Here is a 25,771-nt window from a genome sequence, read left to right on the forward strand (position 1 = left end):
AGATTCACTAATCAAAGACACAGTTCAGTCTTTATTTAAGGCCTGTATGAGAGCAAACCTACTCTGTCTGACAGCAAATAATTAGCAAATAATTGAATGAGAATCCCTACTTCAGCATAATAAAACTTATTCTTGCAGAACGATATTTTCCTCACTCGCATGTTAACATGCAAAATGCACCAAACTAAAGGCTGGGTTTAGGAAAACAGCGTCTTTAAAGTCATGTAATCGTTCTGTAAGACAGAACAGGAAGCACAGACACAGTTTAAATTTAGTTTTTTTAAATATAAAGTTAATTTTATGACTCATATGCACATATGTTAGTCTTCCTGTTCTGTTTTTATAATAAATGTTACAACCAGAACTTGCGCCTTAATGCACATTCATGCGGCTTCTGCTCTTGAACAACTGGACATCTATAAATATCAGACAGCACTTGATGACCCTCATTTTCTCTTTATTATCAGCTAATTACTGTGGTTAATTAGGCTGGTAATGAGACTGGACCACAGGCCGGTTCAATCTGACACCAGGCCAAGGTTCAGCTCACACCAAGGAGAAGCGAAGCACTCCAGAAGATGAGCTTCGATGGACACCGGCGGTGGCGAGCGGCGCCCCTTCGACGCCTCGTTGGGATCAAACTGCGGAGAGGTTAGAAACGCTGCCACGCGGAATGATCCGAAGCCCTCCGCTCGGTAGCTGGAGACACTCCACCACGAGAAGTAGAAACCGACGCTGCTGTGACACGTCCAGTAACGCACTGACCTCTCGGACTCACACAGACACACACCATAACCCTTCATTACACACACACACCAAACCATTTCATTCTCCTGGTCAAGGAATGAATAACAATCCCGTCCTATCACCTCCTCTCTCTCTCTCTCTCTCTCTCTCTCTCTCTCTCTCTCTCTCTCTCTCTCTCTCTCCTCTCTCTCTCTCCCCCCCGCTCTGTCTCTTGCTCTCCCTCTTTATCTGCTGCCTCACTCGCTCCCTGAGCAGCACAGTCTCCTTCAACTCGCAGCACAGACTCATTTCTCCACACACCAGCTCTGAGTGGATGCTCAGCAGGGGTGTCTGAGATATTAGCGCGCTGTGGGGGAACGGCTCAGGGACTTCTACCATCCACACACCAAGGTAAGCCTCTGGATCCGTTAGATCGGACTCCTGTTTGCGGTCCGGCGCCACGGCGAGGGTGTGGAAGTTAGCCAGCTCAAACGCTAGATTTAACTGTCACCTGTGTCACCTTCTCGTCAGCAGCCTCAGCACAGCGAGTGCACTTTACAGGTGGAAAACGCCGCTGACATTAATCCGGAGCTCGGCGCCTGTGGTCAGCAGTGAATACCACAGGACTGGAGGAACTTGTTGGCACACACTGACCCGTGGGCTAATCCTTGTTGTGCTCGGAGCGCTAAGTTTACAGAGCGGTACCAGTCACTGAATGCAGCGGCGTTTCATTTTAATGTGCTTAAAACAAGGTGACCTCAAAGCATTCCAGGTCGGTCTCTCTCAGGAGAAGCGGTTTGTTGTTACTGGAGACAAATAGGGAGTCGCTACATTAATTAATGTTGTCATCTAACTTGATTAAAGCATAATTCCGCTCCCTTTCAACGCGCATACGTGTGGAAATTGCAACCGATGCGGCCTCGGCTTCAGCCTGCAGATGTGAAGCCCACCCTGAGAGCGTTCTCCTGGGCTAATGTGTACCAGGACTTAAACTTGTCTGAGCTGATAAATGTTGTGCCTGTAAAAAAGAGCTCCTGTTCGTGATCTCATGTGACACTAAAACCTTTCTAAGTGATCAGTCAGTGGGAGAGGCGAGAGCCGGCACGGCACAGTCCTGAGCGCCGAACGCTGCTGCCATCACTTCCTTCCTCCGCTTCCTTTCAATTGGGCTCAATGTGGTGGTTTGAATCAGCGGAGTGATTTGCAATTTCCACCTCTTCCAGCTCGGCGAGTGGAGATTTGAATCGCTTGGTTCAGTGACAGTCACCGACTGGGAAGTTTGTTCCCTCGCTGACGCTCTTGAAACGCACGTACATGAGTAAATGAAGCCAAGGCCTGTGCGCCTTCACTGCTGATTTTGTCATCGGTGGAGGAGGAGGATTAGTGTTCAAACTGTTAGTTCGACATCGCTTCACTATAAAACATGAGCTCAACAGCTCCAGTAGCCGAGCAGAGCCGCCACATCGTGATCCTGCCCCTGAGGTTTTCTGACTGCGGCTCTTTTAGCCCCACAGAAACACATTATGCATCATGACTGAGGTGTCACTGGTCACCAGTGAGCTGTGATTTAGACAGCGGCCAAGGAGCCCGCTGCTGCCGCCAGGCCGGCATCGATAAAACACCAATGAATAAGACCTTCAATTAATATCACACTCTGACAAAGCTATAAAATGAATGGACAGCAAATACATCATAATGGTGTAATAATGCAACAGCTGCTCAAACAGCTGCATCAAACCTTCTGCCACATTCTCACTATGCACTAAATCAAAGTTTACTGTCTCTAAATCTATGCTTTTACTCACACACTATCACGAGTCGATCACAGGGCCACATGTAGACACAGACAAGCACTCACTCTCACCTACAGGCAACATAGAATCTCCAATTAACATGACTGTGTCCATCGTCTGTGCGATAAACTGAGGTAAAACCCACACAGAGAGAACACGCAACGAGAGCTAAACACTTCAACTCGCTTGTAGTTTTTGTAAAACATAAAAACAGCACATAAACATGCAGGTTACTAATAATAATGATTTCTGTGTGAATCCTGTCGGTGAATAAGCGGAACGTGAAGGCAGGGGAGCTGTCTGATGGCATTTGAAGATGAAACTAAATCTTTAGTGCATATTAAAGCATTTTCTATAGTGCGAAGTCTGTCCTTTATGCCGCTAACTAGGATTTGTCTCAGACAGTCTGATGTTGAGGATTTGAGTGAAGCTCTAACAAGGCCCTGCCTGTAGTGCCAGATATGTGCCCATGAGTATTCATCAGGAAAGGCTAATGGGACGCAGCAGCATGAACCTCTGATTTACAGCCCGTCCCCCTGTCAGGCCTAATGATAGGGCAATGAGGCTGGTTATGGAGAAACAGGTGTTGCAGAGTGAATAGATGCGAAGCAATGCCGCTGAAAGCCACGGGTGATTGTTGTTTTGTCCCCTGCACAAATGCTCATTTGCAATATTGTGTTCAGAAATACACGATTATTATGCATAGAAATGAGCCCCCGTGGCTCACGGCAAAGTGACTTTGTGTGCATACAGTACATGTGAGTGTGTTTAGAGGGCGATAATGTGGGGATAACATTTCAGACAGTGGTTATTAAAAGCGAGGTTCCTGCTGGACAAATTGTTTCTGTCACATTCAGTAAACAATATATTCACAACAGATGCAGCTCAATGATAAAGTGAGAAAAAGTTAATGTCAAAAAGTCAGACATACAAACTGAGAAACGTATCATGAGTCTGCTCACATCACTGAGACAGATGGACTGAACTATACTACTGTACAGTTAACATCTGAAGTGAAACTTTATATACTAGATTTCAGAGTACAATATGTCACCACATTTTAGGAATTGTGAGTCCTATTTAAGCTCAAAATTAGAAATGTTAAAAAAATAAGTAATTACACTCCACATATTTTTATTAACCAATTTTAAGGTCATAAGAGGTAAAAATGTATAAAAACAATTATAGATTTTTCATATATACAGTAGTTATTTCACTCTTCTCTTCATTATCATCTCAGGAAGCTTCACTACCACAAATAGCTCAAGTAGCTGCAGTAATGCAGTATTATTAAGTATAACTAATGTAATGTCACTTCATACATTTTATTTGTAAATATTACATTCTATTTTTACTATTTTAGGATTATATAATTTTTTCTGATTAACTTATTTACTTTATTTATTTTTATGTTAGTGTTCCTTTGTATCCTCACTGCTTTGTGTGCTTTGCTGCACAAAGTAAAAAGTGGACGCTTCTATCTAAATTATAGGTCAGAGGTAAAATGACACTTGAGGTGTCTTAAGTTTGTGGTTGTCAGTGTTTGTGACCACAAAGGTCACTTACTGTAACAAACGCTGATAACTAAGCTTTGGTTTTACCGCAGGTGGTGGTTTTCTACTTGAACTGTTACATTTCAGAAGCAAAATAGAATAATATATAGTAGACAGACAACCAACAGGAAAAGAAAAGAAAAGAAAAGAAAAGAAAAGAAAAGAAAAGAAAAGAAAAGAAAAGAAAAGAAAAGAAAAGAAAAGAAAAGAAAAGAAAAGAAAAGAAAAGAAAAGAAAAGAAAAAAAAAGCTTGGTCCTTTGCATCATAGTTATTTTGTTACTGAAATCAAATCCTAAATATTTTCCTATGTTAAAGTATAGAAGACATGAATAAAGTCTACGCATAACACATCAAAATAAATACAAATTAAAAAAAAATTAAAAAAAAGAAAACTGAAAAGAAACTGAGACCAACAGTTTCACAACTCCTGTCAGTGAAGCTGCTGTAGGTGTTTAGCAGTTAAAACTCACTCACCACAGTTCAGCTGGCACAGTTTACAGATGGATCACTGCACAGCCCACACACACACACACACACACACACACACACACACACACACACACACACACACACACACACACACACACACACACTGGTAGCTCTGCCTCGACCATCCCACACTCCTGTCTTTCCCACAGAGCCGGCAGTCGGGAGGAATATGGGCAAATCCGAAAGTCAAATGGACATCATGGAGAAATCAACTAAACCTGGAAAGCATCGTTGGACTGTTGCAGAAATTGGCCTTTCGGTGCTGCTGCTGTTGGTCAGCTGTGCCTTGGCGGGGCTGGTGGTCCTCTACACGTCAGTTGTGAAAGGTAATAGCTCACTTTGGAATCATCCAGATGGAAGGAATGAGGGTCTGCTGAGTCTGTACTCTTTATGACCATAGGAATGTCAATGAAGATAAGATTTCAGAAATACATTAAAAGTTAAAGTTAGTGACCAAAATGCTATTAATATACCAAAGCAACACTACGCACTCACACTGACCTGACCTTTATTATAATAGTAGCTTGCAAACCCAACAACAATGCTCCTTAAGAAGGTGTTTCACTGTCTCTAACTGACTTTTTATAGGCTATAAAGGTAATAATTCAATACTAATACTAAAATGTGTCGCTGTAACTCAGAGCAGTCCAACGAGCCGAGCGTGCCGCGGAGCTCCGCCGCTGAAGGTGAGTCTGTTAATCTGCTAAACTGAACACTTGATACCCTGTGGTGCTAGTGTGTTGGCCTGCGCTACAGCCCGGCCTGCCCCATAATACTGTAATTCCCTTTTCTGCCTGATCAGCAGTGCCACACAAAAGCGAAAGACCCGAGTCACTGCTGACATCGACACTGCCGGCCACACACAGGCCGTAGAACCAGGCTGCTTAGACTGGGCTGCACACAACAATACGCCGCTTGTCTCAGCTGCGCTGTAAATGATCAAAGCGTCTGCGTTCCCTCTCATGAGTGTTGACACTGACTTTTTCCAGACCAGCTGTTTCGCTCCAGCGTCATCGATGTGTGCACAACTGCAGACTGTGTTACTGCAGGTGAGAGCAACTGTTTTCCTTCATGCGTCCCCGCTGAGTCACTCTGCAAACAAAGTCAACGTCTTCGAACCCACACATGGCTTTTGACCACGCCGTGTCTCTGTGTCTCTGCTGAAGCGGCCCGGCTGCTGCAGAACATGGATGAGTCCGTGAAGCCCTGTGAGAACTTCTACCAGTTTGCCTGCGGGGGCTGGTTGGAGCGCCACGTCATCCCCGAGACCAGCTCACGTCACAGCGTCTTCGACATTCTGAGGGACAAGCTGGAGATTGTCCTCAAAGGTCAGATGTCAGGCTCATGGGTCAGTGGGCAGCGTTCAGAGCCACGCGTGGGTTTCACTCTGAGCGGAAACGTTTGCTCCTGTTTTGTTTGTGCAGGTGTTCTTGAGACAGAAACGGACCAGGACAGGGACGCCATCAGGAAGGCGAAAGTCCTGTACAGCTCCTGCATGAATGAGAGTAAAGGACTGCTTTAAACCTCTCCCCTGAACAAAAAAAATTTACTTTAGGCAATGTTTCACAGTCAGATATTATGTTAAATTAAATGTAACAATTTGACAGGTTTAATACAACACAATGCAAACTGATACCAGCAAAACTTGAGTAGCACATAACAACCCGTGATCTTTTTAATAATTAAAACAACCCTGACCTGGATGAAGTGTTTGTTCGTCAGACAGTTTTATAGCTTCAGTGACAGTGTTGGCTGTAAATAAGATGACGCAGACTAAAGCTACACAAAGATGTGCCCAACAACATCTAATGACTTAACAATCCCTCCCAGCAGCCTGCACTCAGACTAAATTAGGTAGTTAACCCTAACCCTAGATTCAGCAAGAGATAAATCTGAATTAGATTTTTAGGCACCTATAACGAGCACAGGTCAGATTTTAATCTCAGTGGGTTTTGTATAGTCTTACATGAATACATTCTGCTATTTTGCCTGCAGGCCTCATAGAGCAGCGTGATTCGCTCCCCCTCCTGACGCTCATTGCCGACATTGGAGATTGGCCTGTGGCATCAGATGACTGGAACACCACAAAAGGTAGAAATCCCTCCGAACCACTCTCTGATTGATGTCTATGGTCTGTACGGCACAAACAGGCAAACGTGCATGCGGCACATCCACACAAACAAGCGCTCGCGGTCCTACTCGAATACATGTGCTCACGCAGAGGCCGCGTCTATATTTGTGCTCAGTGAATTGCTGAGTATGAGCTTCGTTGGTGAGATCAAGAGGCCGACCGAGGCTCTTCAGCTGAGCAGTCAGGTGTGGAGTTTGGGAGCGTGATGAGTGGGCCGAGAAGCAGCTCCTCAATCGGGCCTGAGAAGGATGCTTTAAATAGTCTACACCGCTCTTCCCCAAGCTCCTGGCTCCTGCCACTGCAATTAAATGTAATCACGGACGGTGGCTCTAACAGAATTCAACAAGCTGTCTGCGGACGCAGATTCACACAGAGCGCCCGGTTAAAAGGCAGCGGGGACGGACGGAGACTGGAGACTTTTGCAGGCTGGTGCATTGAATATTTCTTTTAGTGCGCTTGTGCTTCCTTATGCTTTTGCAGAGGAAGTATGGAGCCTGGAGGACACGCTGGCCACGCTGACTGCTCGATTCCACAAGAAGGTTCTGTTAGACATGTATGTGTGGACAGATGACCGGGACTCACGGCGCCATATCATTTATGTGAGCTCACTTGATGTTTTTATATTCCTGTAAATGACTTTTTTTAGTTAATAGTTGTTTATTTGTCTTTTTATGGAATTTGTTGACAACTTGAAGTATAATAACTATTGCCAGCTGCGACTATAGTTTATTTAGCCTGTTAAAACACTCCAAAAACTGAAAAAAATCACATGATGTTATTCTTACTTCCTGGTTAGATCGACCAACCGGGACTTGGGATGCCATCAAGAGATTATTACTTCAATGACGGAAATTACAAAAAGGTGAGGGTCCATTCAAACACCTACTTAAATACTCAACAGCAAAATCAAGGCTGATGAAATTCGTCCGCAGGTTCGAGAGGCCTACCTGCATTTCATGGTTTCCGTCGCAAAGATAACTCGGGAGGACAGGAACCTGACTCAGGACGACGACCACGTGTGGGAGGAAATGATGCAAGTCCTAGAACTGGAGACAGACATCGCCAACGTGAGTTCAAGCCGCAGCAGAATATGGAATTGTGGGAAGAGCGCAAAAAAAAATTAATAGGGACAAGTTGAAATATGAGCATCTCTCCTGCGCTTCCAGTAAATGGGAGATGCTGGCTACATTTAGTGGGAGCCTAGGAGATCAGTCAAGCCTCTAGCCATTTTATTTGTGCCTGCTGGAGCTTGACTAATGGGACTTTGCTGATGAAATATGAGCAAAATGTGAGCATATAACCAAGCATCAATTTATAGACAGCATTGTCCTTTGTGAACAGGCGACATCGCCAGCAGAGGAGCGCCAAGACGTCACCGTTCTCTACAACAAGATGACACTTGGTGAACTGCAGAACACATTCAGTCTGAATGTAAGAGTCGCTCTACAACTCCTCTACACAGTAATTCAAGGTGCTATTGGCAAGTTGTAGGGTAATGAAGCGAAGCAGTAGTGTGGTGTAACACATGAACACTTGTTTAGATAATCACTCGCAAAAAAATAGGACTCGGTTTCCTGCTTCTTGTTTCCAGGGTTTTAATTGGACCCGATTCATCCAAGGCGTGTTGTCGAGCGTTTCCATTGATGTTCAACTGGAGGAAGAGGTGGTGGTGTACAGTTCTCCCTACCTAGAGAAGATGAACGATGTCCTCTCCAGACACAGTGTCCGGTCTGTCCGAGAGGCCTCATACAGTAGATTCAGTTCTGACTTCCTAGCACCAGTGTAACAGACAGGGTTGGTTGTTGCAGGGCGGTGCAGAACTACCTCGTCTGGCAGCTCATCATTGACAGAGTTAACAGCTTGAGCCGCCGTTTCAAAGATGCCAGAGCTCGTTACAGGAAGGTACGGTGGCACCATGTCACATGGCAGCTTAAGCATGGTCACAAGCAATATGTAAGCGTGAGCATGTGTGTGGACAGACTCTCTATGGGACCACTGTGGAGGACGCCTGGTGGAGAGAGTGCGTCCGCTACGTTCAGAGCAGCATGGAGAACGCCATCGGAGCGCTGTACGTGCGGGAGACCTTTGCTGGGGAAAGTAAACGGATGGTGAGTCAGTTACACCGACTCGTCGATGTCTGAATCAAATCCAAAGGTCCAATCTTTGTATTCGGGCCACGTGCTTGCAGGTCAGCGACCTCATCAGTAAGATCCAGAAAGCGTACGTCGAAACCCTGGAGGAGTTGAGCTGGATGGACTCGCCCTCCAAAGAGAAAGCGAGAGAGAAGGTATCGTTTGCCACCAAGCCGAGACAGGAACGGTGTCTTCCTAGTGTACTTACATGCTGCTGTGTGCTTCTCGTAGGCCATGGCAATCAAGGAGCATATCGGTTATCCCGACCATATTCTGCAAGAAAACAACCAGAAACTTGACCAGGAATACGCTCACGTGAGTAGAGACGGAGTCTGTCCCACACTGCCAACACCTGACGGCTCCAAGAGTGATTTGTGCCGGTTCTCTTTCCAGCTGAACTTCAGTGAGGAGCACTACTTTGAGAACATCCTCGAGAACCTGAAGTCTGAAGCACACAAGAGTCTGAAGAAGCTCAGAGAACCCGTGGATCCGGACTTGTAAGCTGCTTGTTCATAAAATGCCGAGCTCCTCCTGTACTTAGGCCGTCAACATGTTTTTGTACTCGCTTGTTTTCTTTTTTCTTCCGTTGTAAAGAACATTGGACATTAAGGGCTAAAGAAATGCTCCGTGAACTGTGCACTTCTTTATGAAACGATCAGCGCTATTTTTAGTCTCCGTTTCAGTGTATTTCTCAATCCCCACTCAGGTGGATCATCGGTGCTGCTGTGGTAAATGCCTTCTACTCCCCCAACAGAAACCAGATAGGTAAGAGCTTTACAGGAGACCAACTAAAGGCGGTTTGACTGGTAAAACGCTATGTCTTCTCACTGGAAATCTGTTAAGTGTTGTTGTCGGCAAGTGATGTGTTTTCATTCCTGGTGTTTGTCTCTGCTCAGTGTTTCCTGCAGGGATCTTACAGCCACCTTTCTTCAGTAAACATCAGCACCAGGCTCTTAACTTTGGTGGAATAGGAATGGTTATTGGACATGAGATCACACATGGATTCGATGATAACGGTGAATTATCATAGATGTTTTGGGAAAACACAATTCATATTACAATTATCATGACATTTCTTAAATCTTTTAAACTCTTTAAAAAATAAATTATTTTTACAATGTTTTAATTCCTCAGTTTTTAGATTCTACAGTGTTTGCTGAGTCATAATGGATGCATTTATTAATGGTGGTTGTAACGTGTCAAAAGTAAATAGCAAAAATGCTGTATTGGATTGATTTAGATTGGTTCAGGTTGACTTCAAACAGTGTCAAGTGAGTAAATGAGTGGTGATTGTAACATAAATAGTAACAGATGCTTTTCTTACAGGGCGTAATTTTGACAAAGATGGCAACATGCTTAACTGGTGGAGTAATTACTCTGCGGAGCATTTTAAGGACCAGTCCCAGTGCATGGTGCAACAGTACGGCAACTTCAACTGGAAGCTAGCAGGAGGACAAAACGTAAGCACCCGTGAATGACATAAGATGTTTTGTCTCAGCTGTAATCAGTGACTATGTAAACCATTTATTAAGTGACCAGCAGAATGACTGTTTTCATGTTGCTGCGTGATAATGTTGTTTCAATCTGACTGAAGGTCAGTGGCATCAGCACTTTGGGAGAAAACATCGCAGACAATGGAGGAGTTCGTCAAGCGTACAAGGTTGGACACTGACATTACACGTTGCTATTTAGGCAATAATGACATGAAATTTGTTTTTGACTTTGTGTGGGTATGTTTACAGGCGTATCTGAAGTGGGTGGAGATGGAGGGTGAGGAGCCTCGTTTACCCGGTCTAGATATGGATCACAAGCAGCTTTTCTTTCTCAACTTTGCCCAGGTATGTAAGGAGACGGTGTGTTGTTTTTGGATTAATTGATCCGTCAGCCAAAAGTTGTCAACATAGCGGCAAAGGGCACAGGTCAGTAAGTGAGACACTGAAGCAATTCTAGAACATAACAGTGTTTAGCTACACACACAGGGAGCGAGAGGAGCTGCCAAAGTAAAGTAGACCAAAAATAAGCAGAAATCGGCAGGAAAACTATTTAAACACCTATAATGAGCCCATGCGCGAGCCACCACTGCTCCACACGTCGAAATGGTGAACAAAACAAATCAGTCCCTACTATAGAGTTTAAAAAAACGTAACACGCATGAATCCATACATGGAAATAACTCAAACTTATCGATAGTTATGGGGTGAAATGTAAATGCTGTAAATGTATGTTTATAAATGAATTCAATATATAACAGACGGCATCTACTGAATGCTACTGGGGTGGTAAACAGCTGACTCAGGTCTTTTTTTCTTTAAGGTGTGGTGTGGTGCTTATCGGCCTGAATATGCCAGCCAGTCCATCAAGACTGACTCTCACAGTCCTTTAGAATACAGGTAATACAGCTTTATTATGGCTTTCCCTTTATGATCAGTCCTAATACTGCTAATTACTCTATGGCTTAAAATCACAGGTTTAAAACACACAAACAAAGGATACTTTACCAGCCGGACTCTCTTCACGACCGATCCTCTACTTGCATCGTCCTAAATAGATCAAACCTAAGAATCAACACAAATCCACAGGTGTAGATTGATGGGTCAAGCCCACATTTATTAATGACTGCTTTGACTTTTAAACGTCCACTTGCGTGCCTGAAATTTAGGTTTTGCTGCCATTTGTCACCCACGGATGCAGGCAGACATGTATTTTCTTTATAGTTCACCTGTATGGTTATTCGTGATTAAGACTCACTAATTGTACATATTCATGCCCACGTTTATTTTCTTTTTGGTTTTTCCCCAGTCTCGGCCAGTCTCAGCTGGATGTAGGTCATATTTAACATGGCCATGGTTCTCTACTCATAACAAACCTCAGCGTTCATCACCTTTAATGCTTTGTTTTGCTTTGTCTTCAGGGTGCTTGGATCGCTCCAGAATTTCGAAGCGTTCTCAGAAGCTTTCCAGTGCCAAAAGGGCAGTCCAATGAACCCTGAGCTGAAATGCCGAGTCTGGTAGTTTTAAGTGCGAGGTATTCATTTCTTATAATAGGCAGAACATATGATAAGAACACAACATACTTTTTAACCCACAGACACATAAACCTTACAACTAACTGTGGTTTATCTGGTGGAGAGTAATGACAGAAAACATATTTGCTTCAGTGTATTCTCAACTTTGCAAAAAAACATTAGTGACCCTTTTCGTCCGGAGACAACAGTACAGTGTCCCACAACACAAAAGATGAATGAGAGGCATTAATGAAAAGGCCATGTAGAAAACACAACCTTGATAAGATGTTAAAGCTTATGACACTTTCCCAGTCTTTCCTAAATGAATGCTTAAAAAATCTCTTGTGAAGATCATTGTAGTTTATCCACTTGGAACCAAGCTGCACTGGTGTCTTTCTTCTGCTAAGTTTCTAACATTGTGCCATTTCAGATGGAACAATAGGGAAGTAATCGTAACTCTTGACTAAAGTGTGTATGCGTGTGTGTGTGTTAAATAAATATAAGCTCTGGGCTTTGCAGAAGTAAAGCTATGGTGGAATTAGTCACACTCTGAGAGTTTGGTCATTCACTGTTACATTAAACAAATTACCTAAAGACTTTAAGACTGTTAAATCTTTGCAGCTTTAACCTTAAATTAACATTCTGTGAGAGCTGCAGCTTTCAGCATTTGTACAGAGTGGATAAACATTTGACATTTAAAAAGAGCTTTAGCACCTTTTGCTGTTGCAGTTTTACTTTTGTTCCTGCTCACTATAGAAAGAGTGTATGCTATTTCTTAGTAAGAGAGAACAACCCGTTGGAGGCTGAGTGTTGTAATAATGACAAAAACAAATGTTGGTTTCCGGCATTATTATCACATTGGCTTTAATTAGCTGAGATTGGGTGCAGTCATGTGTTTGAAGCTCTCGACCTTCTTTCTTTCTGCTTTTGCACATCCCACTTTATTTTACCGGAATCCCAACGTGGCGCTTGTTGGATGACACACCTTTTGTCATCTTGTATGACATGTGTAAGCTTGCATTTAACCCCCCCCCCCAAAAAGAAGACAGCGGATTTGTCATAGAACAGCTCTTTTCTTTCACCACACACGTACGAGCATCAGAGTTTTAGCCTTTGGACGTAGCCAATTACGTCCTAAAGGGGAAGTGAAAGAACACACTCACGCACAGACCGACAGCAGATGAAGTGGCTCAACTTCTGATCTCACACTGATCAGCGTCGCGTAAGATGAAAGGATGAAGTTGGGTTCGTGGAAGCGCGCTGACTGCTGCGGCTGAACCGAGTGCCTGCAGACAGACATGTTGAAGTACGAGGCTTGTCATTAAAGAGACAGCCAGACCCAGGACTGTTATTGTCTACCTTTATTAGCAGGTAATGGCAGGAGAATCAAAGCAGAGCGCGACTCAGAACAGAACAAAAACAACACAGAGCTGCATTTGAATGTTTGCTTGCTGGTCATATTCAGGATGCCTTGGCAAACTGAAGCCAACTGTTAGGTCTCAACAGAGGCCGCTGAATTGAATGTGTATATTAAAGCTTTGTATTCTCAGTCCGTTTGTTTTAATGACAAATACTGTTTTGGAGAACACACAAATCTAAGGCCAAAGGTCAACATTTTAGAAAAATCTGCCTCTTCACTTTTCTGGAGGAGACGTGTGGAATGAATTGATGTTGCGATAGTGAGTATCCAAGCATTGGTCAGCCTAGCTTACAGTAGCACAAGGGCCGGAAACAAACTGCCTAGCTCTTTCAACCTGTAGCAAAACTAGTTTACTGTTTTGCTAACCCTAAAACAAAACCTGTGCAATATTTACATGAACCAAATCAAACTTTAAAAAAAGGTTCAACAGTTGGACAATTTCCTATCTGGGATCAGTAAATTGTCATATTCAAAGTGTTCACCAGATGTTAGATGTCGTGCTAAGCTAAGCTAATGAGCCTTTAGCAGTAAACATCTCAGTCTAACATCTCACTCCTGTAGTGAAGTGTATTTTCCTAAAATGTTGGATTCCTTTAAATCAGAGCATATTGATGGGATTTGTGATTCTTTTACTTAAAGCAACGCTGGAGGTTTAATCTAAAATAAGTTTTATCAGATTTTCTTTTTTAGATTAAATATGACTAAATAATGTCAAATGCTTGGTAATATGAGATGTGGTAATGTAGATATTGATGTTTTATAACATATTGTTCACACACTGAAATCAGGCGTACGTTTCTTACCTTAGTATTAGCTTCATGTTTGCTCACATGGTGAAATTGTGTCGTTTTAAAACAACCAGCCAAGTACAAACTTGTTTCTTGCTATGAACGTTTCATGTGTATATCCATGAGAGGACTTTATTTATCTACATGAATATCTATGGGATACCATTGTTGCTTCAGAGGAATTCAGATGTTTTATGAATGTTCCTGCTGCTATGTAATTATCTAGACTAACTGCTATTTTTGTGACTCAGATCTGTAATTATTGCCATTAAAGTGACTGTCTCAACTGTTATTTTTTTTAAACGTGCAATTTTTATTTTATATAGTTCTACTAAACCTAGCCAATTGCAAATAAACCTAATGCATATGAGTATCTCTGTCTTGTTTTAGTACAGAGTAAATTGTGACAGGTTGACATCTACATCTGTTTTTTTTATTTCCAATCACATCACAAGTTTATTACATAGGCTTTCAATGTTGCACCTGATAGTTGATAATCATGTGGAAGCATTTTGAAATGCTTCCACAAAGAACATCCTTGCACTATGTATATTCATTACGATGAATACATGGAACAACGTTATTCTTTACATTTTGGGCAGACCGCTTCTCAACCAATAAAAAAGAACTGCTGTTCAAGTTTAAACTTTTATTAACATTTGAAGCATTAAATAAAGTTTGGTAAATGGAGCATAATATATGAAAAAATGTATATATAAAACCAGTTTGATAGGTATAGGAACACAAGGTATGTTAGATGTTAAATTAGAAATATGTATTGCAATGAAAAGTCCAAGATTAGATCTGAGTCAGTGTAGAAAACATAACAAAAAACATATAGATTAAAAGTAATTAGAATTGTTGCTGTAGTTTTATATCCCTTTCCATTTATTAAATTTTCATCATGTTTTTCCAGAGTCGTTTGGGTCTGTCTTCATCGTGTACAAACATCATCATTGCACTGAAAGACAGAGTGTACAAGTTTAAATTAAACTGTGAACAAGAACTACATGTTTTCAGGATGTCTGCTGCTGAGCAGTACTTTTATAATGCTGGAGTCAATCCTATCATAGAGGTCTACTGTGACTTCCTTGAAGTCACAGTAGACTGGTTTGTTTTTTTTCCTTCTACAGTTTTTTTAAACTGTGTCCAATCAGTTAAAATTGTCACAAATTGGGGTTTCAGTTATTAATAAGTGGGTCTGAATGCATTCTGAAGCCAGTTTACCACTTATGACAAACTTATTTACTCGCCCAAAGCACAGGTCAGCCAAAATGAATCTGAAGTTGACCAAAAGTTAACACTAATCAACAAACTAAATACTTTATCTTGCAACTAAAATTAAAAAACAAAAAAAACAACACAATTCCTTAGTTTGTGGATTAATGATGTTGTCTGCAGCTGTCAGTAACCTTCATCAAATGTTACCATGTTACTAAGAGTTACCATTTAATTATTTGTCTACATAATGAACATGAATAAGGTCAATTTTTCAAGGACTACAAAGATGACAATTTTTAAGGTGAAATAGTGTAGGTTAAACATGCTGCTATACATGTTCAACTAATTACCAAACCAAATTTTTAAAAAAACATGGTCTACATTTTTAGCAGCTTTATTATGACACCAATTTTTTCCTTGTCCTCTAATCGGTATCACAGTACTGAAATTGACAAATAAATCATTTTGTGAGAATATTCTGTGAAAATATGCCCATAATATTTGAGCAGGAATACACCACTCCATCCTAACAGAGAAGATCAGACATCCCTCTGTAAACAAGGCTGTAACTTTTTAGAGTGACTTCCACTCAACCACGTCATTAGCAGCTTGTGACCCATGCTGTTTACTGCCACATTCTGATCCTTCTGCACTACAATAAATCTATTCTGTTCCTGAGTTGCAGAGACGATGGTCACTTGGTCGCCGAACAAACCACAGTGATTCTTATTGAAAATGCTGCAATAGCTCTGGCATGGTCTGAGAACTAATAGCCGGGGGCAAGGCTGTTAAAAACCATGTGCTCCATGTTTTGGATATGCGAAATGCCCTGATGATCACAGGACAAAGCGCCCACAGATCTGGACATGAGGAATTATAACTATAAAATTCAATATTTTTCTAAAGTTTGGTACAGAACAAAATTACGCGTATTTAAAGTTATGGTTTCATCTAGAAATACTGACAGTTTTGATCTGACGACACCATTCTACTGTTTGTACATAGTATATAGTAAATCCTGACATCTATGTCACAAAAATAATAATAGGCAAATGTGAAAATTGTTTCCTTACATAAGTAATTGGCATTTTTTATTACACGATTAATTTGTCTAGTATGAATTTGAGCTGTGTAATGCTAAAGAAAAAAAAATATTTACTCACTTTTAAAATTGTAATTAAATCTGCCAGTTTTTAAGTACATTTAGATAACGAATGAGATCATACAGTTTAAAACGTTGTCAGAGCCTGTGGCACAGACACTGACAGACCATAAAGATTCAGTAATATGCATGAAATTATGTGTGAAGAGGATACACCGATGCACGTGTCACCACTGACGTAAAACAGTCTGCTGAAAAACGTATGACAGAGCGATAACTCTAGACAGTTAAAAAAAAAAACAACAAAAAAACGTAGCAATAAATAAAAAGCAATTAAATTAGAGGCTGAAATGGGAACGTAGGAATAACATCTCTCACCACTGGTTTCTGTCCTGCTTCGACGTTGGCTGAGATACTCAAAGCGCTGCTAATATCTTCCAGAGGTACAATATCTCCAGGTGAGTCCTGGATGAAATGCAGTAGGACCTTTTCTCCACCTTTGCAGAGTCAGAAATAGTAAATATCATTACGAAAAACTTACTTAAAAATAGATTAAAAACATCATGAATTTGCTTCAGTGAACTCTCAAGCTGAGAGATATAAGTAATAATAGTACAGAGGTCAGATCAGCACTAAATACAGTCTGATATTCACTTTAAATCTAAACAGAGCGCTACAGAAACGTCCAGCGCTGACGCGGTGCAACACTGCCCTCTAGAGGACAAACGCAAAGACTGCACCTATATGACCAGAAAGTGGTATAAACTATTAACTGCCTTTGCCATTTACTTAGAGCTAAGACAAAGCCTCACTACAGTCCAATTTTCCCTAGTATTTCTACTATACCTTTAGCCACAATGAGCATGCCTCCACTCTGAAGCAAATCTCCTGAGAAATTTCCTTGTATTCCTTCAGCGCTGGCCTAAAGGCGGCAGAAACAAACAGTCAGACAAGTCAGTCTGCCAGTAGGAAAGCAGCCACAGGACAGACAACACACATTTACCTTTGCAGCTCCATCTCGAACTTTCTTCCCCAGCGCAGCAGGCACCACGCTTAAGGCTGTGTACCTGAGTTTGAAGAACAGGCATTTCAAAATCTGATACAGAATTACTGCTGTTGCAAATTTATGTTTGATCCATATGTATTTACTGATTTGAGGCTCTGGCTTTCAACTTGTCCATGAACCGAAAATGGCCACAAAAAGAATTTTTTTCTTCTTACTTTCAATGCATAAATGTTAACTAGCAGCAACAACAAAATGTGGAGTTAGGTCTGATAACTGGAAAAACACACTGTGCAACAAAACTGTCAAACATGAGAAACAGGCAGGGACAAATATGTTCGCACCTCTTGAAGCCCAAATCCTTGTAGCATTTCTTTTTTTCATCCACATATATAGCTACGAAAACAACAACAAATAATGGTTATTCATATGCTATTGTACAAAGGAATAAGCAGTTGACAGCTAGATTAATCTATTTAAAATGGATGTTGCAGCACAAATAAAGAATGAAAAAAAACACACTTGTATGTGGTATCGCATAACTCATTTTTTTTCTGTTTTTGTTTTGGTGACACCATAAACTGAAACTGATAGCTATAAGCTGAGGCTATTTTTCACTTTAGACAAAAAAACTGAATAACAACATTATTTTTATAAAACTAGAAAATACTACCAACATCCTTTAAAAAACCCTCCTTCCTTGAACTCCTTCAGTCCAACTTCCTCAGGTCCGATGCCCACGAGTGCTATACCAGCGGCTCTCAGGTTCGGCTCCAGTTTGCTGATCTCTGATGCCGTCCACCGACAAATCTGACAACCGAACCGGCGCAGGAAAAACAAGACCACAGGCTGATCCTGCCACAGAGACTGGAGCTCCACACACTGAAACACAAAACAGGAAAACAGTTGGTTTAAAGGCAACAATTGTCCAGGAAAGTGGAGATAATATTATGAACCATCCCTTTTTTTATTTTAGGACAATAAATACTCATCAAATGGGTTTCTGCAATAAAACATGATTTTAAACATAGTAAACGTAATTAAAATCACTTCTATAATTACATGTTAGATGTAAAGATATTTGCTTTATTAACTTCTAGCTTCTAGCAACATTGTTTAGTTTTTCTAGTTTCTACTACTATTGTTTCTACTACAACTACTACTACTAGTAGTTGGAATGTTGCAGCTACAACGTGTGTTACATATGAAAACATTAGAACTATTCACAGCTGTACGTTTGACCTACCTCCCCACTGTCCGCGCTCTTTACCACGTTCTTTCCCACTCGAGCAAGGTCGACGTTTGCCATTTGCAACGACTGGACTCCAACCTGGCAACGGGTGAACAAACGTAAAGGAGAGTCACGCTATTTATCACGATATGTAAGTGCAGGAATGACTGGAAGATGAACAGTTGCAAAACAACTGCATCCGGAAAAGCCCACTACACGGTTTCATCCAATCACATTCTGCTGGCGCCGGACAATCGACCAATCAGAGCGCGCGTATCACGTAGGCAGGGCGGAGCTTGGTTAGAACAACCTTTACCACGTGAGTACGTGAATAGTGTTTAAAGCAAACCATGTAGTTGTTGGTTTTGTAAACTGTGCCTTTTGTTCGCTTTTTCATTTTTTTCTTTTACCTTTCGCCTCATCTCACATATTAGTGCAATATATTTAACACAGTTGTGACAGTTGTGACAGTTGTGACTGAGAAAAAAACAGTTTTCATAAGCAGGTTGCATAAGGCATTTATAAGTGTGTTCAAAGGTTCTGGAATTTATGGCTTGTTCTTTGTTTTCTGTCATCGTTCACTGAGCTCGTTTGACATAATAGAGAAACATTTGTCAGAGGCTGCATAAGTAAGTCTCAAACAAATGGTTCCAGGCAAAGGTACCAGGCAAAAAAATTAAAGATCCACAAACAATGAGACTATGTACAATAAATGTACAAATGGGTCAGAAAGTTTATGGAGGAAAAAAAGAGGCACATGTGAGGGGGAGGGGGGGGGGGGGGGGGGGGAAGCTGGACTGTGCAGTGAGACAGTGAAAGGGAATGAACTAAAGGCATCAGGTGACAGGAACTGATAGATAGGAAGACAGGCAACGATAGGAGACAATGTATGCACTGACAGTGTGTTTAATGGCATGTACAATCATAGCGACTGCTATGTATTGAGTGATGGTAGGGGTGTTGTAGTTTATTGGGAACCCCATTTCACCTTAAAATCATCAAATTCAGATAAACGCAAATTAGCGCAAATTAGCTGTAGTTAACGAGTACAAGTACGTCGTTAATTCCACTGTCGAACAACGCTGAGCAGACGTCCACCGAGTATTTAGGACACGACGCGTACAGGCGGATGCGCCTTTTGCAGCGGGGACCGTCCGCGGTGCTGATGTTGCAGAGAGGGGCGTGGCGTCACGGGAGAGACCAGGAGGAAAAGGCGAAGAGGGGGGTGAGGGAGGGGGAGAAGAGGGGGAAGGAGCAGGGACAGAGGAGAGAGCGGGGGGGGGAATGACTGCATCAAAGGAAACACCAAAAACAATCATGACTCCTGTAATCCAGCCTGCGTCTTTTCCGAACCACGAGGATCGCTCTGTGGACCCGCACGCGATGCTGCGATAAATGACGCGCCGCACCGGTGAGCTAATTATCCGTAACGTTCGCATTTCACGTTGCTCGCCGTCCGCGTCTCGGTGTGAGGTCGACTGCTTGGTCGTCACCTTCAGAGGCGAATGTCAAGTCGAGGAATTCGTCCGGCATCGTTTGCGGACAAAGCGGTGCATCAACCCGGGATCGATCCCGGTCAAATATTTGATTTACATTTGAGCAATGACGATGCGTTAACGTTGTAATCGCTGACAGTTGTTACAGGCGCCGGCGGCTCCATTGTGTCCGATATGAGCTTCCTCCATGAAAAATTCAAAAGGAAACGGGCTTCATGCGAGCGCTGCCGCATACTACACTGCTGTAGTCTTCCACGCCGAGCACATGGGCTTTGCGCACAACCCTAACATGCGCATTGGTTGCCTTTATGACTGAGCCACCCCGGCTGTCTGCTGATCACTGCAGTGTCCTCTCGGCAGCACTACATAGCCATTAGCAGCACTAAGTTACAGCCACTGTCTCCAGGCTGCATTCGGGGATCCTGACTTGCCTCTAACGTGACAAATCGAGCCATGACAACTTTTGATTCTGCCTAAAGCTTAAGTTGGTCGTGTTTATCGCCCTTGTGCAGCAGTGTAAGCTGGCTTGAGAAAGATGTCATCTCCGGGCATGGGCACCCCCAGCGACCCCCTCTTGGCCAGTCCCGGAGGCAGGTCGTCCACGGCTCAGGAAGGAATCTGGAGGAGCTCGCTCCCCAAAACCGCCAGCTTCCCGACATCCACCACCCGGCACCTCAGTCACCGCGCAAACAACTTCCAGAGACAGCCAAAGCGCCAGAAGCTGATACGACCTTCACCTCCTCCACCCCCCAACACCCCCTGTCCCCTGGACCAGCTGGACTTCAGCGAGCTTCCTCCCAGACGCACCTTTCAAGAACTCCTCTTCAACGGCTGCATCCTCTTTGGTATCGAGTTCAGCTACGCCATGGAGACGGCTTATGTGACTCCTGTGCTCCTCCAGATGGGGCTGCCGGATCAGTTCTACAGCTTGGTGTGGTTCATTAGCCCGATTCTGGGTGAGCGAGGGGAGTCCGCTGATAACAACCCGCACTGTTCTTGCCAATGATAAGTGTTCCTAACTCTTTCGTATGCCTTTATTTTGAAGGCTTCCTTGTTCAGCCCCTCATAGGAGCGTGGAGTGACCGTTGTACATCCCGGTTTGGGAGAAGAAGGCCTTTCATTTTCGCTTTGGCTATTGGTAAGAGTTAACAAGTGGTGGCAACGTAGAAACAGTAAACCAAATATGCTGAACAAACAAAATGCTTCTTTCAACTTTCTTTTCTTATGCTCACTTCTTCTGATTTCCTCAAGGGGCTTTGATCGGCCTGACCCTGGTGCTGAATGGACGGGACATCGGAGGAGTACTGGCTGACACGACGTCCAATCACAAGTGGGGAATTGTCCTGACAGTGTGCGGCGTCGTTCTGATGGACTTCAGCGCTGATTCAGCCGACAACCCGAGCCATGCCTATATGATGGATGTGTGCAGCCCAGAGGATCAGGACAGGGGGTTGAACATTCATGCTTTGCTGGCAGGTGGGAAAACACTTCACACTGTTACAAATGCACTGTACTGTTTGATTTCTAGAACTGCAGCCATATGTTTCATTACAGGACTTGGAGGTGGTTTTGGCTACATTGTTGGGGGCATCAACTGGGACCAGACACAGTTCGGAAGGTCGATGGGAGGTCAACTGCGAGTCATATACCTGTTTACAAGTGTCACTCTGGTGATCGCCACAGCCATGACTCTCATGAGCATCCCAGAACGGACCCTGCCAAAAGGCCAGCCAAACAAAAACGCCAGCAAAAGCCACCTGAAGAGCCCCAGCCTCCCACTACCTCCGTCTCCCCCCGTTCCCCCAGGATCAGCATTCGGACTGGAGGAGGAAGATGAGGAAAGTCTTTACAATTACAAGTCTCACCCATGTAATTCTGAAGCTCTGGCCCATTCCTGCAGTGCCAACGCACGCCTCTGTGTTGGCCTGACGAGTCCCATATCGCCCCTGAGTCCTCTCACTCCAAAATATGGCAGCTTTATAAGCAGGGACAGTTCTCTCACAGGCATTAACGAGTTTGCCTCATCTTTAGGGACCTCGTACATAGACAGAGTGCTTATAGACTGCTACACAGGTCAGCAGACGCCACAGGCCCTGGACGCCGGCTCCACCACAGTGCCACTGCCTCCAGGGGACTCTCCTCATCCCGACGAGGCCACGCAGGAGGCAGGAAGCCATTCTGCTGGACAGGATCAGCCCGACGTGGCTCCTCAGCCAGCTGGGGGTGCTCTGCACGCAGACGTGGCCCAGCATGAGGGAGACGCACGCACTCATGGATCATCTCAGGCTGCAGCTGGAGCTCAGCCTGCTGCCGGGTCACATCGGGGGTCCACCGCTGGCATCCTGAAGCGGCCCCAGAGCCTCGCGTTGATGGAGGAGCCCGCGGCGACCCAGATCGTTGGACTCGAGAATGGACGCAGAAGGACTGTGACCTTCAGCCAGCAGGTCAGGCACGGTTTATTCAAGGAGTCACTTTGTCGGGCGCCATCGCAGCGTTTTTTTTAAACGATGTGGTTCTTGTCTGATAAAGGTTGCGAACATTTTGCTGAACGGGGTGCGCTACGAGAGCGACCTCAGCGAGAACGCGGAGACGGGAGAATCCCAAATGTCAATGAAGCTGCTGTGTATAGCCATCTACAGGATGCCTCCCTCCCTGCGGAGCTTATGCACTAATCATTTTTTGGGTGAGAAAACTGATTTTATTGAAACAAACCAATTCTGCTAACACCTTCAGCTAGCAAAGCCTGACTGGTTCCCACTGTGTTGCAGGCTGGCTGTCATTTGAAGGCATGCTGCTCTTTTACACTGACTTTATGGGGGAGGTTGTGTTTGAAGGAGACCCCAAAGCGCCCCATGACTCCGACGCCTACCAACGATACAATGCTGGCGTTAGCATGGGATGCTGGGGCATGTGCATCTATGCATTCAGTGCTGCTTTCTACTCAGGTAGGACACCGTCATAATGGCCTCACAGCTGCAGTAATTTGTCTTCTTCCCACCTCACCGTCTGCTTGTCTTCTTCTCTTCTTCAGCCATACTGGAGAAACTGGAGGAGCGTTTCTCTCTTCGCACTCTCTATTTTTTTGCCTACTTGGCATTTGGTTTGGGCACAGGCCTCGCAACGCTATCCACCAACCTCTACGTGGTTCTTTCCCTGTGCGTCACCTACGGGGTGCTCTTCTCCTCTCTATGCACGCTGCCTTACTCTCTGCTGTGTGAATACTACCAGAGCCCTCAGGTCAGTCTCTAGATGCACTCTACGCTCAGTCATTGTTAACAAATGTGCAGTATGTGGCAACTTATTCTTTAATGGAAGTTAGGGAATCGACTGTATCCTGTAGCTTTACGTTCCTGTCTTCATGAGCGATTTCATTAATCTATTTCTGCTGCTTTCAGTTTTGTGGCTCGTCGGAGGAAGGGACCAGACGAGGGATGGGGGTGGACATCTCCCTGCTCAGCTGCCAGTATTTCCTGGCTCAGATTCTGGTCTCTGTGGCTATGGGACCTCTGACCTCACTGGTGGGTGGGGCCCAGGGAGTCATGTACTTTGCCAGCCTGATGTCATTCGTGGGCTGCCTGTACTCCTCCCTCTGCGTGGTGTACCAGCTGCCCCCCCCCGAGGGTGAGCCCCCCGATAGTGAGACCCAGCCACTATTGGTGCACATCTAGAGAAGCCTCTTAATTTAATTTACCTCTCACACACACGCGCACACACACACACGCAGAGCCGGCGACACACGCTCTCACTCTGTGGCTTAGTGTCTGAGTGTGTTGACCTTCACGTCACTGTTAGGACAAACACACTGTACACGCTGCCACACACTGTACAGCCCACAGCATATATGGTTTTACACTAATCAGCACTGCTCTTCTCAGAGCTAGGCAGACAGACGGACATTGGCCACTGCTCTAATTTGCGTTTAAATGACCAGTGTGTTCATACAGTGTGTGTGCCCATGCATTTCTTCCCCTAACTTTGCAAATGAATGCGTGACCTTTTTGAATGTGAGTGTGGGTCTTGTTGATTTGTGTGTGTGAGAGAGAACATGAGTGGCCTCTTTGATTATAGACAAGCTGTTCCTCTGTCTGATTCTTTGCTGTATAATCTTACATCATCTTTTCTTGCTTGTTGGTGTTTAGAAATGTTGATCACCGTGTGCAGGCTAACCATAGCTTTCCCTTCTTTTTCTTCCTTTTATCAGTTGCCTAGCGTCTGCATGAGCTGCGATGTAATCTCCCAAAGCCCTGTGTTACAGTTTTGTTTCGGTCATGCGGCCAAGGAGATGTCTACCTGCCTGTTTCTCTGAGTTAGCATTTTAGCATCACACCTCAGGCAGGGTCCGTTTCTGACTCCAACAAATGTGCTGCCAGTGACCACTCATACTCACTCATTAATTCTTACTAATTAATTCAACATCACTTAATTGCATAATTTAGCAAACACATATTTAATAATCATGTGAAGCTGAACAGTGTTTAATCACACTGACAGTCTTTAGGGGCTTCACAATGTCCACATTTTAATAAGCCAATAAAAACAACAATTCCACATAATCTAGTCACTGTGAGCATTATCAGACTTGCTCTCTACGAATTATAAAACTAACTAAATAGTATGAGTATGTTGACCGACTAAATTTCGACAGACGCACGACAAATACGACCCACAACACACACACACACACGCACGCACGCACACACACACACACACACACACACACACACACACACACACACACACACACACACACACACACACACATACACACACACACACACACACACACACACACACTCAAGAAACACAGAGAAATGTGTACTGGTGGTAAATTCTATCCGGGCCCTCACTAAGCCATGGACAGTCCTGCTCCTGCCGTTGTAATAATGACAGTGATTCTTGTCATTATCAGGAAGAGGAGAAGTTGAAACTGGGCTGTGAATCAGCATTCTGTGGAAACCCGAACATAACAGAAGAACAGAAGACTCATGTGAACTATGGGTAATCCTGTGGACATCTGTGGAAAGAACGACTGTGGGGGGTTCATAGAGCCGGCAAGCAAGTGCTAAGTGTCACCATTAGGGCGCATGCGTCAAGTATTAGGCTTCTGCTCCACCACGCTCGGCCCATAACCTTGATATAGTGGTGTTACGTTTGTTAGCCAGTTTCCATAGGAAGCATCAAACTTCATTCTTTTTATTCCTCCATCCTACAACAAAGCCATTTGATTCATACAATTTTTGTTGTACTCCTGTTTGCCAGCCTCAGCACAGGCGCTACGCCTGATTTCAGGGCTTTAACATAATGTAAACATTAATATAACGAATTTTTGGTCTTTTCTCGTGATGCTTCATTGACTAGTACCAAAACTGTGGTGCCAGTCACAATTGCTGCCTCAGCAGAATGTCAAGAATTGCCTACTATTGAAGCCTGGACTCAGTGGATGCATGCCATGCTAATGTTTCCCAGGAAACAGTACTTGTGTGGATCATGCTGTTGCAGCTTGAGAAAAAAAACAACACTTTGTGTTATACCACTTCTTGTTCAATATTAGCGGTGTTTCTTTTATTCAGGGTTCAGTTCAAAGTAAAACAGTTTTCCACTTTGGACTTTTGTGTCATTTATTGTTTTATTCCAAAGTACTAGTCTATCTTTATTCAGCTTTAGCAATGACCTGCAATCTT

The 25,771-nt window shown here is 43.6% G+C and overlaps 3 protein-coding genes across 6 annotated transcripts; 2 read left to right on the top strand and 1 right to left on the bottom strand.

The window, feature by feature from the left end:
- The first annotated feature begins 4,731 nt into the window (after positions 1–4,731).
- Positions 4,732–14,407, top strand: mmel1 (membrane metallo-endopeptidase-like 1). Of its 2 annotated transcripts, XM_029151159.2 has the most exons (23): positions 4,732–4,888; positions 5,204–5,248; positions 5,552–5,611; positions 5,729–5,890; positions 5,987–6,067; positions 6,558–6,653; positions 7,174–7,292; positions 7,490–7,555; positions 7,626–7,760; positions 8,035–8,124; positions 8,285–8,421; positions 8,502–8,595; positions 8,673–8,801; positions 8,882–8,980; positions 9,057–9,140; positions 9,219–9,322; positions 9,532–9,590; positions 9,722–9,841; positions 10,152–10,285; positions 10,420–10,485; positions 10,568–10,663; positions 11,139–11,215; positions 11,737–14,407. In XM_029151159.2, the coding sequence occupies exons 1-23, from the start codon at positions 4,732–4,734 to the stop codon at positions 11,834–11,836; spliced, it is 2,310 nt and encodes a 769-aa protein (XP_029006992.1). In that variant the 3' UTR covers positions 11,837–14,407. The 2 variants fall into 2 exon arrangements, with proteins under 2 accessions (XP_029006992.1, XP_055365096.1); XM_055509121.1 differs by lacking the exon at positions 5,204–5,248 and having other exon boundaries at positions 4,732–4,930.
- Positions 14,408–14,671: 264 nt separating this feature from the next.
- On the bottom strand, positions 14,672–18,798 carry prxl2b (peroxiredoxin like 2B). Of its 2 annotated transcripts, none has more exons than XM_055509122.1 (7): positions 18,610–18,798; positions 18,116–18,245; positions 17,708–17,759; positions 17,364–17,427; positions 17,207–17,282; positions 16,739–16,857; positions 14,672–14,998 (listed from the first exon to the last, which is right to left on the bottom strand). In XM_055509122.1, the coding sequence occupies exons 1-7, from the start codon at positions 18,670–18,672 to the stop codon at positions 14,972–14,974; spliced, it is 531 nt and encodes a 176-aa protein (XP_055365097.1). In that variant the 5' UTR covers positions 18,673–18,798; the 3' UTR covers positions 14,672–14,971. The 2 variants fall into 2 exon arrangements, with proteins under 2 accessions (XP_055365097.1, XP_029006994.1); XM_029151161.3 differs by having other exon boundaries at positions 18,041–18,245; positions 18,610–18,795.
- A 1,053-nt stretch (positions 18,799–19,851) lies between these two features.
- Positions 19,852–25,694, top strand: slc45a1 (solute carrier family 45 member 1). Of its 2 annotated transcripts, XM_029151246.2 has the most exons (10): positions 19,852–20,005; positions 20,603–21,046; positions 21,136–21,228; positions 21,342–21,566; positions 21,645–22,534; positions 22,620–22,773; positions 22,859–23,035; positions 23,122–23,327; positions 23,486–23,711; positions 25,000–25,694. In XM_029151246.2, exons 2-10 carry the CDS (start codon positions 20,626–20,628, stop codon positions 25,026–25,028), a joined length of 2,421 nt encoding a protein of 806 aa, XP_029007079.1. In that variant the 5' UTR covers positions 19,852–20,005; positions 20,603–20,625; the 3' UTR covers positions 25,029–25,694. The 2 variants fall into 2 exon arrangements, with proteins under 2 accessions (XP_029007079.1, XP_029007078.1); XM_029151245.2 differs by having other exon boundaries at positions 23,486–25,694.
- Positions 25,695–25,771: the final 77 nt, after the last annotated feature.

This window comes from Betta splendens, chromosome 5 (assembly GCF_900634795.4).
Source record: "Betta splendens chromosome 5, fBetSpl5.4, whole genome shotgun sequence".
Taxonomy (NCBI): domain Eukaryota; kingdom Metazoa; phylum Chordata; class Actinopteri; order Anabantiformes; family Osphronemidae; genus Betta; species Betta splendens.

Excerpts from the sequence above, each read along its gene's own strand:
- prxl2b (XM_029151161.3), bottom strand. The coding sequence starts at position 18,672 with ATGGCAAACGTCGACCTTGCTCGAGTGGGAAAGAACGTGGTAAAGAGC. Across the intron at positions 17,760-18,040 it reads AGGAGGGTTTTTTAAAGGAT|CTATATATGTGGATGAAAAA; the intron begins GTTGGTAGTATT and ends TTGTTTTCGTAG. Across the intron at positions 17,283-17,363 it reads TTCGAGATGGAGCTGCAAAG|GCCAGCGCTGAAGGAATACA; the intron begins GTAAATGTGTGT and ends TGCCGCCTTTAG.
- slc45a1 (XM_029151245.2), top strand. The coding sequence starts at position 20,626 with ATGTCATCTCCGGGCATGGGCACCCCCAGCGACCCCCTCTTGGCCAGT. Across the intron at positions 22,535-22,619 it reads CTGTGACCTTCAGCCAGCAG|GTTGCGAACATTTTGCTGAA; the intron begins GTCAGGCACGGT and ends TGTCTGATAAAG. Across the intron at positions 23,328-23,485 it reads AATACTACCAGAGCCCTCAG|TTTTGTGGCTCGTCGGAGGA; the intron begins GTCAGTCTCTAG and ends TGCTGCTTTCAG.
- mmel1 (XM_029151159.2), top strand. The coding sequence starts at position 4,732 with ATGGGCAAATCCGAAAGTCAAATGGACATCATGGAGAAATCAACTAAA. Across the intron at positions 8,125-8,284 it reads AGAACACATTCAGTCTGAAT|GGTTTTAATTGGACCCGATT; the intron begins GTAAGAGTCGCT and ends TCTTGTTTCCAG. Across the intron at positions 8,596-8,672 it reads CCAGAGCTCGTTACAGGAAG|ACTCTCTATGGGACCACTGT; the intron begins GTACGGTGGCAC and ends GTGTGTGGACAG.